Source organism: Peromyscus californicus, unplaced genomic scaffold (genome assembly GCF_007827085.1).
Source record: "Peromyscus californicus insignis strain IS unplaced genomic scaffold, ASM782708v3 Scaffold_6__1_contigs__length_162567912, whole genome shotgun sequence".
NCBI classification, from domain to species: domain Eukaryota; kingdom Metazoa; phylum Chordata; class Mammalia; order Rodentia; family Cricetidae; genus Peromyscus; species Peromyscus californicus.
This window is the reverse complement of record NW_026294584.1, coordinates 92,083,001-92,101,791: the sequence shown is the minus strand read 5'-3', so window position 1 is coordinate 92,101,791 and position 18,791 is coordinate 92,083,001. Positions and strand designations below refer to the sequence as shown.

Below are 18,791 nucleotides of genomic sequence, written 5' to 3'. Positions count from 1 at the left end.
ATAAAGGCAGTCTGAGACTCCTAAATAGGAAGACTTATTTTTTTTTCAGTTTACTAAGTCTGGAGTAGTATAGATAACCCTTTTCTGTGAAGGTTGTTGTGGTTTGCCAGTGTAGAGTATTAAACCATCTCTGAATTCCCCTGCTGGATGTCTACAGCAACCACTCATCTTTAGTCAGTGATACTTGACTGTATTGGAGTCAACAAAATTACCTCTGGAAGAGCACTATAGAACTAGTTGCCGTCTTGATCTTTTGCTCAGAATGTACATACCCTTTGAGATGGAGCTTCCTGTATTCCTTCTCTTTGAAAGGGCAGAAAATGGCAGATGCTGTGCTTCAAGATTCACTTTCTGCCCCTTGGTGTTAGTCTGGCACCAGGGCATGGAGGTGTACTTTCCTAAAAGAAAGACTGTTAAGGACCTATTGGAGTAGTTGTTCATCGATCACCTTATCTCCTTCCTACTTGTAACAGATTCCCCTTAGCTTACAGATACAGGAATTCTTGTTCCCAAAGTATTATTTGAACCGTTAAATTTAGAGAAAAAAATTTAAACAGGGAAAAAATGACTTACATTTATTACTTTGTATGAACAAGGAGTTTTTTTTTTAATTCCATTGTGTTCATGACATTTAAACTTGCAAATTTCTATCCTCAATGCTCTGATTCAGGTAATTTATTTAATTTTCAAAGTACTGTGAAAACAATGGAATTATCATAGCACTTTTTTCATTCTGTACACTTTGAAATCTTGATATGGTGGGAACAGATAAATATATTTTTAAGATGGAAGGAAAAGGGGAAAGAGATAGGCTATGTTCCTTCCTTAAAATATTATTTTTTCAATAATATCTAGTGCATTAGGGTAATGATCATGTTGGAATTCAATTTTCTAGTGGAGTTCTTTTTGAGATATTTATAATCAATAAATTCTGTAGCATATAAGTTTGAACCAGGTGAACCTTGAAACCATGGGGTTATTGTCAAGCACTAAATATGTTTCACAGCTAAGAATTATAATAAAGTTGGAGTGCCCTTGTAGATATAACCCCAGATATAAGACACCACTCAGTGATATATCAAGAGTGATATACTAAACTGTAGCCTTGGCATTTTTGTCTCTTGGGAAAAAAATGAGATTACCTTAAGTCTTGTAATACATATGTAGGTGATTTAACTTTGTCAAGTCTAGACTCACAGGAAATCTAAGAAAAAAGTTTGCCTTGGGGAAATTTCCATGTCAATATTAAATGTAGTATGATGTAGCATCTTGCCCATGCTAAAATCAATCTGCACATCTTTAATGTTTATCTTTGTTCCTGGGTTAACATTTGCTGTCACCTTAAAATTAAGTAGTATTTTCCCCCAATAAGTTTTCCAGTTCATAGGTTTCAAGCTTCTTTTCAACAGAAACTCTGATATATTTTTCTCTGATTTTTGGCAATACTGTTATGCATTTCCTGTCTTTTGAGGATTCTGTTCCCTTTAATCTGTGAATTATGAAAGTTTCTTGTGTAGCTCAGTCTCTTTTGAGAGAGTACAGACAATATGTTGTCCATCCATAGAGGTCCTTTGTTGGACCAAAAATACTTGCAGTTTTAGATGGAAGGGAACCCTCAGGTGTTTTTGCTACATTTTCAATAAAGTGCATTCACTGCAGGAGAACAGCACTAGAAGGTTTCCAAACTAGGCCAAGCCCTGGCAGGCACCTGTATGAGGAAGCATCCTGGCTTCTAAAGAGAACCACCTTATATGCCCTTTATGTCTTCTCTTAGTTAAAGGCATTTAGAACTGTGCTGCATTGCTACATGCATGATTCACAAGGACAAAAGGGCATCTCAGATAATTGTCTTTCCTCTTGTAGGTTCCTCTTTTCTTTTCCCTACTGATGAGAAAGTGAAGCTAAACTTAGTATTACTTTTTAGAAAATTAGAATTAACTCAGGAAAAGTCTAATAAGTTTGGTCACAGGGCATATGCCAAATTTGGGAGATATCTAAAAGTGTATAACCCAGCAAAGAGAACACTCATCAGTTTTTAGTTTCCAATAGGCACATCTCATACTTCAGTTTAAAGAGAAGCCTCAACTAAGAACCCATCACTGAGCTGAGTTCCACTTATCCCACTATCACCAATACCTAATCCCAGTGGGCTTCATGTATTGGGAGCCCTTGTGGAAAACACACTAGGAAGGGGCAAAACAGTACCTGTACTTAAGGATCCACAATGGTAGCTATGGAGACAGGACCCACAAAGCTTTCAAGTACAAAACAGCAAATAAATAGCTCTCCATCTGATTGGAGGAAGAAATGCAGCAGATTTGAGATGGAGTCATCAAAGGAATATTAGTGGATGAGCTGCTAGTTCATGTGGAAGGCATGACTTCCCTTCAATTTATTCTTAGAATTTGTCTGTCTCTTTTAGACCCCTTAAAACATGTTTCCTGTAGAGCTTTCTCTGAAGACCATTTTTCTTTGAGTATTCAGCAAAATAAAAAGTTGAGATTAGAACTAGGCCACCATGTAATTGGGGCCCAGGTGGAGACTCATCTTCTCTGGAAAATATTTTTCCTTATCTTGCCAGTACTGATGATAACCAGTTACTTGAGTCATCTGTTGGAATACCTGCTACCATACAGGTTTCTTAGGCCAGTGGCATCCGGCTGTTCCAAAATTTATGAAAGCTTATGTAATAATCATTTATAGCCACACTCTTGTTTGAAAATTCAAAAATGTGTTTTAAGCTTCTTTCGTTTTTTACTCAGACCTCATAATACCCTTTGAAAAACATTGTTATTAACTTCATTTTACACTTGAAGAAATAGAAACTTACAGTAGTGACTGCTCCATTCTTTTATAGGCAGTAAATGATACAGAGATAGTTTCTCTCATGGATAGTTTTGTGTTTTATGAAATATGAGCACAGTTTAGGAGTGTCTGTTCTGTAGAGCAGTAGTCGAAGGAAAAATGTCACATGCCAGGTGCTGTAATACGATAATGACCATAGTTCTTACTGTGTTGTTTTTGTCTCGTAGTGTTTGCAAGATGACAAATTAAAAGGCTATACAGAAATTTGAAATAGTGAAAATTTGAAATCATTTCTCTTCCTAGCTTTTTGGTATATAGGAATTGGTATGTGTGAAATCTTCAGAAGAGAAAAATTAGAAGTTGTTATTAATCAAGTCTCCTTTGACTATGGAGAGGCTCTTTTGGAGGGTTGTAGTTGGTGGAAAGGGAATCAGAGCCAGTGGATGATGTCCCCACCACTCAGTCAGTGAACAGCTATCATGAATCATGATGGCAAAGCTGGTATTTGTGTGGGTTGTCTTCCTTTGTGTGATCCTGATGACTTCTTGGTCCCGTGACTCATGCTTGTGAGCTATTAGAATGTTACACGGGTGTTTACAAGATTACTATTACCACACTCAGAATGCTAGAGAGTAGAGTAGGAGAATCTTGTAGTAAACTTCCCTCTTCAAAGAAGACTGTCACAGTGACATAACCCCATCACAAAATATTAAATTTTCTCTATTTCTGTTTACTCATATGTGGAGAAAGGGATCCTCTTATGTACTTGTTTTAAAGATCTGAGAGAATTTATGTGATGCAAACATGTCTAGCAATCACACCTCCGTGCCTTGTTGACATTAGTACTCTGAATAGAATAGATAGTCTTTTATTTATAAAATATTTTATAGACAAGAAGGCTGGCTTTGACATCTACTCAAAGTTCAGTGATGGAAGAGGTCATATAGTCAGTTTATATTGTAGTTTGGCTCATTTACTTTGTCAATTATGAACCGTTTCTACTCTTCTGACAGACTCATGCCTTTGGTTCTACTTTCCTGGGAGGATGATTGTGTAGAAGGAATGTGTACTAACCTACTCACTGCATTTTAATTTCATATGTGTCTTTACACTTCAATTTCCAAGTCTTTAATGTCACAATAATTCAATAAGACCTGTTGGAGGTGTTTAGAGAATAGCAGGTGGATAGGGAAGTATGAATAAGATGAAGTAAGGATTAGCTGACAGGACTATGGAAAATACTTATAAGGGAAAGAAGAAAACAGACTGAGGCCACTGGGGTGGGAGTGTATTGAAATTTGGAAACTATTTTTAGTTAGCTTTCATCATGATGCCAATTGGAATTTGCTTTGAATTTTACTGAGATAGAGGTTGAGACTGAGATAGAGAGCCACTGGAAGAAGTTGATGAGAGAAGGGACAGGCTGAGTTCATTTGAGAGAATCGTTCTGGATTTTATTTGAGTAGTAGAGTGGGCAGGGTAGGAAGCAAGGAGAGTGGCTAGGAGGAAGTATGGGGAAAAAAAAAAAACTAGCGATGATGTCTGAAGAGTTGGCTTGAGTGAGTGACCAGAGGGCAGAAGGTGAGATGAGGTCCAGTAGCAAGTGTATTAAAGTTGTGAGGACAGGAGATGATGGAAAATGAGATGCTGTGTCAGAGAACAAAATGTAGCACACAACTCAGGATGCTTCATCTGAGTGATATGAAGAAGGGAAGGGCTGTTGACTGAGAGGGAGCGGTCTGTGGGAGGAGTGAGTTTTAAGTAGGGGTGGAGTGATTCATGGAGCTTCTACTAGCTTGAAAAGATGGTGAAAATTCGATAAGAAAAGATCTGAGAAAGATTAGGTGGCTCTCTAAACACTAAAGGATCTTTGAAAAGGTAACTCAAGAATCTGAAATGGAATAGATATAGAAATGAAGTGAATTTATGGTCGCAGCTCCACCAAATTGTATTATTCCTAGGTCAAGGTGAAGTCCGTATCCAAACCTGTGGCAGGTGCACATAGTCATCCCATGGAAGTGGTTAGGGTGACAGTTCCCAGTGGAAAACCAGTGACTAGAGTGAAGGAATTGTTTGTAGGAAATTTTTCTGCCTACTAAAAATAGACAGAAAAGTGTGTCCAGTTGTGGAAAGCGATGGATCAGCTGCTCAAATTTAAAACTAATTTAATTAAAATTACTGAATTTTAAACCATGCATTACACCGAGGGCTTCTTCTGAACACTTGAATTATGGGACTTTTTTTGTCATACTTCTCATTTCTATAATGAAAAAATTTGAAAATTTGAGTTAATGTACTGAATTATTTTATACAGCTATAGATGTGTCTAGCATTTAACTTAGTTTTTAAAAAATATTTTATGTAAGAGATCATTACTCATGAATTATATAAGAAGATAATTATTCCATTGGAGAAAAATGATAATTAATATACCATAGTGTCACTGAATGACAGACAAAGCAGAGATGTCCCAAGTGGATACCTGAAACCTGGGCATAAGGAGCTCTATGTGGTATAGTCATCAATCTTAGCTATGAAGTGACTACTGGACAAAGGCTTGATTCATTTACTGAGAAGAGAAATGGTACAAGATTTTATCATGCCATGAAGAACAGTGCAAAATTTAATACTTAAGATGCTTTAGTTCTAGAACAGTCTATTTAGTAATTCCAGACCAAAATTGTCTTTAAGTCATGGAAACTGATAGGAACAAAATCACAAATAAGGAAGGTTTTGTTAAGTATAATTAAGAGCTGACATGAATCCAGCAGAGACTGCCCTGCAAGAGTACTTGTGTGGACAGAAGGCCTACAGTGCATACATCAGAGGAAGTCTCAGACCATGCCCATTATAGAGAGGAAGTCTGCTGGACTGTGCAAATAAGGGTATTAAGGTCAGTGCATGCCAATTATCCTTGCCTCTGATGTGTACAGGCCAGCAAAAAGATGCAGTTCCCTAGTTTTGACATTTTATGATCTTGAATTTAAAAAAAAAAATATTACACCTCCCCTTGTTATTTTCTCTTTCCTGCCTTGTATGGGTAATATAATAAGTGTTACCAGTAGGAAATAATGGTAGAAAGATATTAATGAGACTTCATTTGATGAGATTTTCAAGGTTCTTTAAACAATATTGAGGCAAGGTTAGTCTCAGCTGGAGATGATAAGTGCTAGGTCCAATGGCTCAAAATGTAATTGAAAGTGAACAATTAATTACACATTTGTAACCTACTTTGTAGCCAAACATATTTATTGATTTAGGAAAGGATCCAGGGAGTCCAGTGTTTTGTGTTTTTATGAAAATAAGCAATGCCTTGAGATATAGTCTTCACTGATTGACAATTAATAGGTAAGAAGGCATGGATCTTAGTAAGTTTTGGAGTGAGTTAAGATGTTACCTTTTTTCTATTTTTTAGAAGAAATTACTATAAATAATATCTAATAAATATAGCTTGAATTATTGGAATTTTATGTTAGGTGGTTATAAAATATATTGTACATTGGTTATTTCATTTAATGTTTCTGAAATTAGATTGTAAATGTTGGTTTCTTAGCTAGATTGACTTCCTATCACCTCCCTCCAAATAGACCCCTTCTTCAAGACACTGCCAAGCCCTAAGTGTTGCTAGATATTTGGGGCACCATAGTTTTATCTAAGACCCTTAGTGTTTTCTGTATTGACTCTTGATTACTTCTGCATTCTGAAGGATTTAATAGTGCTAAAAGTATGCAGACATTTTCATGTTTTCTATTTGCCTTTCTGAACTTTTTTCTAGCTCTTATTCATGAAAAGTATAAGATTCTGCTAATGATAGTTTAAGACATTTTCTGTAAAAGCAGAATAAAAGAAGTATCTAAATTATTAAGTGGAGGGTGAGGACTGGAGGAGTAGTAGTCAGAAAAACTGAAATGGGATCAAAAGATTTGGGAATAGAAAATCATAGTAATAGTAAGAACCAGAGATAGAGCTGAGGACCTCGTACTATATGATAAGTCCCTGAACAAAGGGCATTTTCACATTTAGCACTTAGTAATCTAGGAAAACACTAGATTATACTGTATTGTGGTCAGTAGCAGACCATTTTCGCTCAATAGTTTATCATGGCCATCTTTCCATGTGTTTACATAGAACTTACATTTATATTACAACTATCTAGTCATATGAATGGTTACATGGCTTATCCAGTTAGTGTGGCCATAGATACTTGCTTTTTTTCTAATTTAAGCAATGCTGCAGTAAACATTCTTGAGCAGTATAAAGATCAAGACTTTCAAGTAGAGCTACATTTAGTAGCTCATTTAAAATCATGTAGTTAGTGATTAGTCCCATTGGATTGTGAACTCAGATTGAATCATAGCTTATGAATTCATTGCTTTTGGAGGAGAGTTTCTCTTATACTGCCTCATCGTCATGATATTTGGGGAGTGGGGTCATTGGAAAAAAGGATAGTGAAGGTGGTGATGCTCTCTAGAGGGAAGGCAAAAGGAAGCCTTGGTCCTTTGAAGAGTAGCTATAAGATATCAAGTTTGTAAGATATATCATGCTGATACATATGATCAGAGATGACACAATCAACAATGAATGTGCGGTACACTCATGAGACACTAAAGCTAACACCCCATTGAAGGTAGTGTCTAGTACTCCCTGCCATGGTGTGTATCTGAAAATGTGTAGGTCATTTTTTCACTTGATGAATTTATTACCTCATAAGTCTTCTGTCATGTGGAAGCAAACATTTTAGAGATCAATAGGCCATAAGGTCCTATATGGTGGGATGGTGTACGGACTTGAAAGAAAGAAGAAAGTCAGGAAAAGATGGGAGAATTCCTAGATGCCTAGGCATAATTGCTCCTAATTTTACAAGAGGCAACACATCTCAAGTGTAGCAAGAATCCCTTGTTTGGGGTTGAGCAAAAATTATTCAGCCTTTACTGGTAGAGAAAAAAATGGCTCTATGCCATATTTAGAAAATTTGTTGACTGTAATTAAGCCTTCATGGGAGTCCCCAAGGTTTACTTACCTATAATTGAAAAAATGCAAATGAAGACAGTTAATCAGTGAACTGCCTGACTATGAAGCACTACTACCTACCTAAATGAATTAAAAATCCAAGACACAAATACATCCAGTGGAGAGTTACCTGGGAACCAACTGGCAAATCTCTCAGAGAGGCTTTGGAGACATTTTCTTTAGCCTGTCTGAGACTGCAGGGGCTTTCTGCTAAGGTATTTGCCAATTTAATCCTTGGCCATTACATACAGATTTCCTCAGGACTGGCTCTCAGTATTGGTAGAGTACCAGTTGCCTCTCTGGGAGAGCTCAAGGAACCCCTACAAAAAACAACAGACCTCTTGTGCTCCTTTCCATCATAATTGACTCCCTACTTAAAATGAAAATATTTGTTATACAAGACTGAGTTATCAAATAAGAAGAATAACTCTAGGACAAACTAACTGCTCAGGTGATAGTTGACAATACCTTAGGGGATAGCTATTAGGTATTGGTGCATATTATAAGATATGTTGCAGTTATGGTTAAACAACAATCAACCAGGGACGTTTATTTTTACCTTAGACACTATGCTTCTTAATACATGTTGCTAGATTTTATTACCTGATTTAAAAATAGTTCCCTAAAATAACTTGCACTTTTGTTAATACTTATGCATACTCATTTACAATTTCATTAATTGGAAACTCATAACAAAGAGCTATTACTAAGAAGTGCACAATCTGTTCCTAAAAAAATTAGTCATTGGAACAAAAAGGGGAATGTGGTGTCATTTAAATAAAATGTATTTGTCAATGGTCTGATGAGCAGTAGTGAAATGAAAAAGTACTTAAGCTTTTATATATATATATATATATATATATATATATATATATATAGAGAGAGAGAGAGAGAGAGAGAGAGAGAGAGAGACAGAGACAGAGACAGAGACAGAGACAGAGAAACAGAGACAAAGACAGAATGCTAATATAGTGGATGATTATCTGTTCTGTAAATGGTACAACACTGTCTTCCACAGTTCTGTCAAAATGTCAACTCTTGGAGGAGGAGGGAAGTAAATATGTTGCCTCTTCCTTTGTCACTTAGCCAGTTGGGAGGGAAAAAAAATAAGTACTGTGATTGATTAATAATGTCTGCCTTGAAGACTGCAAAAGTGAGTGGTAAATTACTATGTGATATTTAAGACTGTCTTAAGCAGATGAAATCCAGCTTTGCTAACGCTGTCTCATGGTTGGTATCTAAGGAGGTGAGTGGAGAGAGCAACAGACTAATAACTTACCACGATAGAAATGTCCTTTCCCCCCTTTTGCCAGTATATAAACATCCCGAGACAGCTTATGTTGGGGAAGAATGGACACAGCTAAACCCTCTCACCCCATCTTTGTCTGAGTTATTTATTGCTCCTGACTTGCTAGAGATTTTTTTTAAAAGGTGTTATTTGTATAAATTTAGATGTATCGTGGTTTCTAATGAGATCAAATACCTCTTCAAAGTCTCATGGATTTATTAAAAAAACAAGCGAACAAATATGAAATGTTCTCCTTGGCAGATAATAAACCCTGTTGCTCTAGGTCTCCAGCTTTTCCATTCACTAACAGCAAAGCTGACTTGCAGAAAATCTTCCCACACCAGCAAGCCATGTGTGACATTTTTGCAGGGGAGGGAACGGGTAATAGTTTAAATATAACTGAAGGCCAGCTGTAGTTTTCTGAAAGTATCTGCCTTTTAATAAAATTATTCTCAATTTTTCTATGATAATTTCTTTTCCCAAAATATGTAGGCTAGTGCCACTAAAACTCCTTCCTGTTCTGTACTGAAGCTATCTTATTTAGCCACTCAGAAATCCTGCAAGTGACTAAAATGGACTTCTGCCATATTTGTGGTAGCTATTTCTAGTTTTATATTCACTGTTATTAGCTTGGAGTTGAGGTAATGAAAATAGAATAGTTTTAGCCTTGACATGAAAGTGCACTTTTCTTGGGCTGCTGAACATTTCAATGTCATCAAGCATCCTTCCTAGTGTTTATATTTCCAAAACAGGTTCTGAATGAACTTGACTTTTTTTTTTTAATTTGGTCAGTATTCCCATGACACTCCCATTATTTTTAACCTGGGAACAGTTTGGATTTCCTTAGGCTGCCCTTTTATGTTTCGTTATATTTTGGGGGCCCCTAATCATCTTATTTGAATACAGACATTATCTCAAAATGGGTCCAAACCACATGGCTGTTGTAAATGAATGCATGCTGAGTTTACAGTTGAAATTGCAGTCCTCTGTGCTTACATTCCTGACCCTTATGAATGACATTCTGAAAGAGTGAGATTTTGTCCCCTTTTGTACAGTTAGTTTTCCACTCCTTTTACATTTTGCACTTTTAGACATTGTTCTTTTTATTGTTTTTTTCTTAAAGGAAATTGTGAATCATAAACAGCATTTTTTCATTTGTTTTTGGCTACAATAAGCATCCCATTGTTCTAGATAGCTAGTTCTCCCATGATTCCCTAGTCAACCAAACCTATTTTTTTATTCAAATAGGCTCTTTCTTGATAATGTCATGTCTTAGATTACTAAAAGGATATTGATTTTTTTTTTATTCTGAATGTCTTATGCTGCAAATTTTTAAGTAAATATATTGGAATTTTGGATGTGTAGAGAGAAAACATTTAGGATTTTATTCTGCATTATTTTCCCTTGCTTTGTAAAAAGTTTAACAGAAGAAAAAACATAAATGAATATACATTTGATATATGCATATATGTCAAAATTAGGATGATTTATTAATATAAATAGAATATGTGATTTTTCATAACCAGCTCCCCAAGATTCACTCCAACATTTCTAATGGTCCCTAAGATAACTCCAGTTAGATAAGACACAGAAATTAAACTCAGCTCTGTAACATCTCAACATTTTTTTTATGTTTTGTCTTACCTTGGTACATCAGTGTAAAGCCAGAGGCAATAGGAATTTGAGACTTGTTTCCCATTGAATAATTTTGGAATTGTGACCACCAGGAAGCCCATTTCCCTGCCTTATCCCTCCCTACATGACTCCCAGTAAATCTTTTATTTCTGTGGTTCCTTGTACACCTGACACCCTACTAAGGCACTTCCTGTAGAAAGTTAAGCTTTTTAGAATGTGTGTCGTCTTTTCTGGATCTCCTGTAACATCTGACAGTCCGAGTCTGAGTCTATTTGTGTCTACATACCCATCACTTAAGAGAAGTGGTTGACACAACACAGAAGAAATAACTGCATGGGGGAAATGTGTAGGTGGAAAAATTGGAGAAAGAATGTAGGAAAAGGGGGAAAAGATTTTGGCATTGCTTTCAAGAGTGTGACTGAGTCATGCATTGATGTTCACTTTTGGTGTAATGGTGGACGTTTAGTGTAAGCCCAGCTTTAATGAAATAGTCCACCAGTAGTGACTTGGAGTTTTAGGAGTTTCCTCGTAACTCATTTCATGCACATCTCATGCTGTTTTTCAGCTCTGAAGTTATAAAGAATTAGACAGCAGCAGAAATATCAGTGAAGAAAAGAATTACATTCAGGAAAGCCCTCCCTCTATTCAAGACACAAATGAGGACAGTGAACAGGAAGACTATCCCTATGTGACTTTGTGATGGAAGTTGTGTGGAGTTAAGAATGGGAACAGTGGCAGGGAAGGGAGAAACAGACAGAAAAAAAAAATGCCTGAGAAACAGCTTAACTCACCCTTATTTGCTTTCATGGACGGTAATAGAACAAGATGTGAGGAAACATCTGTTGCCTTTATTTAAAATAGTACTTTGGTATTTTGAAAGATTAGTAACAGAATTAGGAGAATTCTAACGTCTATGGCTAGGGACAAGTGTGGAAGAGCAGGAGTCCAGCACAGCTCGGTAGAATTGAGGAGTCAATGAGGGTTGGTCAGTGTGAGCAATGGCCAGCATGCAGGAAACCTCCAATCAGGTTTCCTGAGTTTAAACCTTCATTATGGAATTATAATGGGCCATGTATTACTCTTAGAAATCATTCGCGGTGAGATCATGACCACTCTCAGGGCTGATTGTCCATCTAAATGAGAGAAAGTAGTCATGTGGTCTGATTTGTTAAATGTAGGCTCATATTTTTAAAATTAGCTTAAAATATGAACAGTTGCTCATGGACTGCCTACAAAGATCACCACGGGGAACAGAAGTGTCTTTAATGAAAAGCTTGGCCTTGCACTAGAAAGAGATACCCATATAGAATGCTTGAGGAATGCTGATGATGTCACATTTTGAATCCATTATAAGGAGATCCAGATCAAGGCATAGAACATTAATTATAGTGGCAGAGACCCACTTAAAGGTCTAAACCAATAGCTAGAGCTGGGCACTAAATGCACATAGGTTGCTTTCCAGGCTCTGCTGCCCTAAATATGACTCCAAGACAGCAAAACAGATGTAGGTAAAAAAAATTGCCTGGGACAGTTCAATACTGGGCAGGAACATTACAAGGTCAAACTGTCAACACAGAGAGGATTCAGATTCTTAAAATAAGTTAAAAATCTAGAGAGCACATGAGGTAGAGATAGTCAAAAACTGTGATGATAATGATACCAGGATGTGTCAGAGTTGAGGTATCAGGCTTCCAGGTCTGGCAGGGTGTGGGAGCCCGTTCTCGGGTTCCTCGTGGCTTTACCCAGCATGTCTGCATAGAGGATGATTAGGACCACTGGTCTGAGTGCAGGTGTCTGAGATTGTCTGCACTTGGCTGTGCTGGGGCAGGAGGTCTTTTGCTCCACCCCTTGGCGTCTCTATAAAAACCCTGGGGCAGAGACAGTCAGGCCCGTTGGAATAGATTCCAGGCCCTCTCAAGGCTATCCTTTATTTTCTATCTGTTTATCTCTGCAAGATTCTCCACAATGAATCCTTCTATCTAATATTTCCTGCTGCTCACACTCAAGAAAACTCTGGGGAGCTGTGGGGTTGGTGGGTAAACGCCCCACAGCAGGGTAAAGAGAAGCAGAGACTTTTTCATCCATAGGTAGTAGATGATAAACAAGGCCCCAAAGTTTAGGTAGTGCTTCCAGGGAGTAATGCTGTTCACAGGCTTTCAAACCTTGTCAAAAGATGGAATTGATTTTAATCCCTAAACATCAGTTTCCTTGCCTATGAAATGAGTGCAACAATCATTGCTACTTGAGAAGTTTTGAAAATTGAATCACATAATTTAATTAACATAACTAAGGCAATGCCAGGCACCTCCTCATAAGTGCTCAATTAATGTCAGTTATTATTATTAGACCTTCACTTAAATATGTTAATTTACTCATCTTATTTGAAAATGCCACTGTTAGAGTAAAGCCTCAGAAAATAGAAAGTAATTATGCTAAATAGGTGTCCTTAAACTCTGCTAAAAGAAATCATGCCACATGTCTTTACTCTTTCTAATATCTTTTGGGGATTAAAATTTCACCTAAAACTTTTCAGTTAGAAGTCTTTTTGGACAAGAATAAACAAAACCCATTCATTCGAATTTAAAAAAAAAAAAAAAAAACCCATGCTGAAAAATAGCCAAGTCATAAAAGTGGGTCTCGAGTAGGACAAAATATATACTTTTGGAATTCAACTTTTTAAAGTCACAATTTATTTTCAGTTTTTGGATTCAGTTTATTGTCTGTGTGTAGTTCTCTTAGTCAGCTGTCTAGATCTCTCTCCCAATATCTGCCTTAGCAGGCGGTTTGAGCAAAACCACTGGGCTTATATCTCAGAGCCATCTTCCTCTCACCAATATGAGATTTATTCACAAGACTCCTGCATCAGGCTGGGAGGAAAGTTGGGTTCTGAAGAAGAGGCGGGTTCCTCTAGCTTTGCTGCAGAATTAGATACCATCTATATAAAAATGGAATCTGTGGTAAAAAATCTCCACATTACTTGTATCTTCTTATTCAGATCCATTCAATTCCCCAACACTCATGTTTCAAGAGCCATTTAATATCATAATAGACATATCTTGCCTCATTCTACTAATTCTTTCATAACCCCAAAAAGCAATATTATCCCTGGCATATAACTTTACCCTCTACTTTATCAATGGCATGGAATAGAATTAACTAATTTTATGAATAAATATCAGTCATTTTTGAAACTTGAAAGACTGATGTGGAAATAATTATAGTTAAGGATGAGGGTCATGGGTGAATGTTCTTTCTAGCTTACACAAAAATCATGATGGATGCACTCTAATTGACCAAACATGTTGCCTTATCTCCATCCATTACTTATCTCTCCACTTGGAGGGATACTGGGAAAAACTGAAAATGTGAAATCCAGTCAAATATTGTGAAATACTGGAAGCAATTGCTAAAATATGCTAATTGTCATCTTTGTATTTCACTAATTTAGTTGTTGCCAAAATTTGGTAAATCTGTCAGAATCTTCTAGGCTCTTTTTAAAAATGGAAGCTTTTTAACTTTTATTTTTAATTTGTTTTTAACGAATCTTTGCGTTGGGCCTGTAAAAGGACATTTCCCAGGTGATGCTGACATGGCAGTACAAAGACTATATTGAATAGTCCTAAAGTAATCCATGCTTGGCTTCTTTCTCATATTAACATCGAATAATCTAGAATTTTCTCATTAAAGCTAGCTTTAGAAACATAGGTGGGATAAACTTAACAGCCCAGACCAGGCCATTATTTGGGTATATGTACCTTGTACTGTCTGACAGAGATGGTAAAGTGAAATGGTAAATGGTTTGCTCTACTTCGTTAAATGAAATTGCACAGCAATTCATTATATTTCCACTGACTGGTGGCTTTGAGTCACAAACTAGTTCTTTTCTACAGTATTATATAATCTTACTGATATTTTTCATGGCAAAGCATAAATTCATTACTATTATAATAAGAGACTCTTATACAAAGAGTGTTATATTTTCCCAGTGATCAGACCCCAAGCTTTTAGATGATGGAATAATCACCCACAAGATTGCAATCATTTTTAATCCAGTGTAAAACCTCTTTTTTTTTTTTTTTTGCTTTTTATGAAGAATAGAGAGCAAGAATTTGTCCAAGTAATCAGAGAGGCACTGATCCAAATTTAAATGACCCCAGTTACTACATAGTGGCCATTTTGATCTCAAGAGATGCCATGAAGCAATGTGAATGTCAGTCACATGGAAGGGTGGAGCCATAGGGTTTACAGTCTCTTTTCTTAAAGCTATTGCTAGTCACTAAATCTTGTATGACTCCGTGCTTCATTTATATTTACTGCAAAGCAACTGATGAATGGTTTACTATATTTAAACATGTCTGAAGCTGGAGTAAGATTGCTGGTCTAGCTAATGACTTGTTTCTTTCATTAGATTACATATAGAATCTTTCCTGATAGGGACTCTGAGAAATACAGTTTTTCTAGCATAAATGGTTTGATTCTTGATCCTAGCAGAGTTGAAACAGATACTAAATGACCCAGAATATGGTATGTATCAAATGGCTTAGCCAGTAGCAGAAATTAGGTAAATTTAAAATTGCTGGTCAGGTGATGGGCTTTAAACCCTATTATTATTTTATTATTTATTATAGTTTCTTATGACAAAGATCTCTCTATGTACCCTAGTATGTCCCCCTTTTTCTTTCATTTTTTTTTTTGAGATGTTCTCACTTATATAGAACTCCCTAGCCTACAACTAGGTATGTATACCCAGAAGGATCCACCTACCATTCTCTGCCTGGCCTCAACTCTTGATCCTCCTTCATCAACTTCCTCAATGACTGCTTTTATGGCAGTTTTTTTTTTAAAAATTGCCCATTCCAATAGGTGGCAGTGTGAAGCAGTTTGTAAGAATGTCATAATTTAAAACTACACAAGTTCCTGAACCACATCTGTCATCATGAAGTGACATGAGTGACAACACCTAGATAGAGCACTTTAAAGAATTAAGTGGGAAAGTGCTTTAGAAATTCTTAAGACAGTGTTTGGTGCATAGTACATACAAAATACTTTATGAACACGTGGACAGATGTGCCTTTCTGAACACCGTCTATCCCAGAAAATCATGTCACAATAGATGATATTTTCACAGGAGGTATATTCATGACCTGGAAATACTGAAGTGCATAGTCTAGTATCAATAATTAAAGAACATGTGTTGGCTGCTGTCTTCATTTCTATCAGTCCTGAGCTCAGGAAGTAGAAATAATGTATAAAGATTCTTCCATAGGTAGGGGCATGAAACTGAAATACAACCCTTTGTGACTTCTTCAAAAAAGTATCCAGTGCCTGCCAAATAAGTTTCAAACATTTGAGTAACTGCTACCATTGTGAATGAGTCTAATAAGATATGTTCCCCATGGGAATATGTACATGCTAAAAGTAGCACTCGGCCTTCAGTTGTATTGGGATTTTAGAGAACTATGTACTGCAAAGCAAACTGGGATCAAGGGTAGGAGAAGGCAGGTGGCTGATAATGTGCTAACTTTATCTTGTGATAATCTGCTTGTGTGGCAACACCAGGAGAAGCACAACACTCCTAGATGTGTGAAACTGTACCTGTGCCTTGTGACTTTGAGGCCTTGACTGACCCAATTATCTTATTTTTCCCCTTTTCTAGCTGGACAGTGCTACATCACTCATCCAAGCAGCCAAAAACCTGATGAATGCTGTTGTCCTCACGGTGAAAGCATCTTATGTAGCCTCAACCAAATACCAGAAGGTCTATGGGACAGCAGCTGTCAACTCTCCAGTTGTGTCTTGGAAGATGAAGGCTCCTGAAAAGAAGCCACTTGTGAAAAGAGAAAAGCCTGAAGAATTCCAGACACGAGTTCGACGGGGGTCTCAGAAGAAACACATTTCACCTGTGCAGGCTTTAAGTGAATTCAAAGCGATGGATTCCTTCTAGGACAATAGGCTTTAAAACAAGAAAGCTTTTCTTTCTGTTGCCCCACCCTTTCTTTCTTTTTCGTTTTGATTCCATTTTTGTAAGCATACCTGCCGACTTGTATGCCTCTGGCATGGGGAAATTAAAAGAACAGTGTCTGTTTGCATGTAAGATGAGATGAGATCAATAATGATGGTCCATCTGTAGCCTGGAGAGGGGACAGGTGATTTCTGTCCTGAGGTGGCACAGAGCTGTCCTTCGCAACATTCTCTTAAAGTTGGGCAAAGAGTTCACACTGAAATGTTCATGGGAGTGGGGGGGATGGGGAAATAAACTTAACTCTTCAAAAGCAAACTCTAATGCATGCAAGAATCATTAGGTTGGCAGGTATATTCATGAGTGAAAAACCTGGAAGTGTAATGGTAGAACATAAAACCTGTACTGCTTCTGTTTCGGTGCAAAAAATGTATTAGCCAATACGCTGAAGTGTGTGGCCCACAAATTGAACAATTTAACCTCCATGTCCTGTATCCATGCTATCCTGTGGATTCTTAACTGAGGAGAAACTAACTTGTCCCTTCTCAAATGCTTCTTTAATCTGTATTCTGTTCTTTCTTCCTGGTAGTGCCATTACTAGTGTTCCTCTTATCAGTTTTCCCCCTCTGCTGAAGATAATAAACATTCATTTGAGACACCTGGATACTTCTGCGGACACTGACAACACAAAGTGGAGCTCAACTGTCCTTCCTTCCGTTCCTTTCTTTCTTTTTAAACTTGAACTCTGACTTTGCTAGACATAGAAGGCTCAATGGTGGAAAGTTAGCGCAATGGAGATTGACTGTGTGTGAAGGTTTAGAGGCAAATGCATAGGTGTGTAGCTTGGAGTGCCGGTATCTAATATACCATTGTAGTCACTGACACAAAATAAACACATTTAATCTTGACACCTGGATAGTGTTTCATTTCTCTATATGCATGGGTAATATATGAACACAGAGTATCCTTAAACATTGATTTAACAATGCTTCTTGTTTGATCTTCACAAATCAGCACTAAAATATATATAGTCTCTCAGTCATTTTTCTTCCAGATACATATTTCGTGGTTTGTTTTGCCCATTTGTTTTGTCTCACTTTCAGACTGAATCTGAAATGAGAATGCTTGTATTTCACTTTTCCGGGCCATGATTGGCCCTAGGCAAAACTTCCAAAACATGAGATGTAAGATTTCAAGTTAAGCTCATACTGATTTCAAAAATATTTTATCCACTTCCTTTGTTTTCCTCTTTAAATCAGAAAAACAAGGCCTCAGTCACATCACCAAAGATAATCTGGGTGTTGCTGTTCAGCTTTGAACTAAGTAGAGGGGAACAGCATACAGTTACTCAAATGAATAATCAAGGCTCCTCTGTTAGAATGACATCTGCAAGTTACACATTACTATGTGCTGCCGGTGGACGCTGGGTAAAATGTGCTTCTCAATGACATAATAATGCCACGGGTTTCATGTGCATATAAGCTGTGTTAGCTTGTATGCTTGAACCCAGAGGGAAGGGATAGGGAAGTAGTAGAAGGAAAGAAATCAAAGTCCAAAATTTTGTTTGGAAATGGTTCTGCTGGCACTTAAAACACCACTGAGACTGTGATGGAGGAACCACTATAAAAGCTGTAGAACGATTTTCAACACTAATCATTAAATAAGATAAGCCTGCCCCTTAATTTGCATAAGCATTCAGAGACTTATCAGCAACTTGAGCAAAATTTGAGCCAGGGTATAGGCTGAGCTCTGGGCTCAGCAAATGTTCTGGATATCTTTCCTTTTTGCTCATCTAGCATGGTAATAACAAGCACGCCACTTGTCTAATGACCAGAATAATGATGACAACACATTCTTAGCAGCATTGACTCAATTCTGGGAAATCTGACCTTCTCAGAAACAGCAGTTAAAGCACTCTTTTGAAGCCGGGCGGTGGTGGCGCACGCCTTTAATCCCAGCACTTAGGAGGCAGAGCCAGGTGGATCTCTGTGAGTTCGAGGCCAGCCTGGGCTACCAAGTGAGTTCCAGGAGAGGCACAAAGCTACACAAAGAAACCCTGTCTCGAAAAACCAAAAAAAAAAAAAAAAAAAGAAG

At 37.2% G+C, this 18,791-nt stretch overlaps 1 protein-coding gene across 2 annotated transcripts in view; it reads left to right on the top strand.

Annotated features, from left to right (window-relative positions):
• Ctnna2 (catenin alpha 2) overlaps positions 1 to 17,605 on the top strand; it is a 1,158,645-nt gene extending 1,141,040 nt beyond the window's left edge. For both annotated transcript variants that reach the window (XM_052721879.1, XM_052721880.1), the window contains one exon: positions 16,395 to 17,605. In XM_052721879.1, coding sequence (XP_052577839.1) covers positions 16,395 to 16,682 — 288 coding nt within the window. In that variant the 3' untranslated portion in view covers positions 16,683 to 17,605. The remainder of the gene's footprint in view (positions 1 to 16,394) is intronic.
• Positions 17,606 to 18,791: the final 1,186 nt, after the last annotated feature.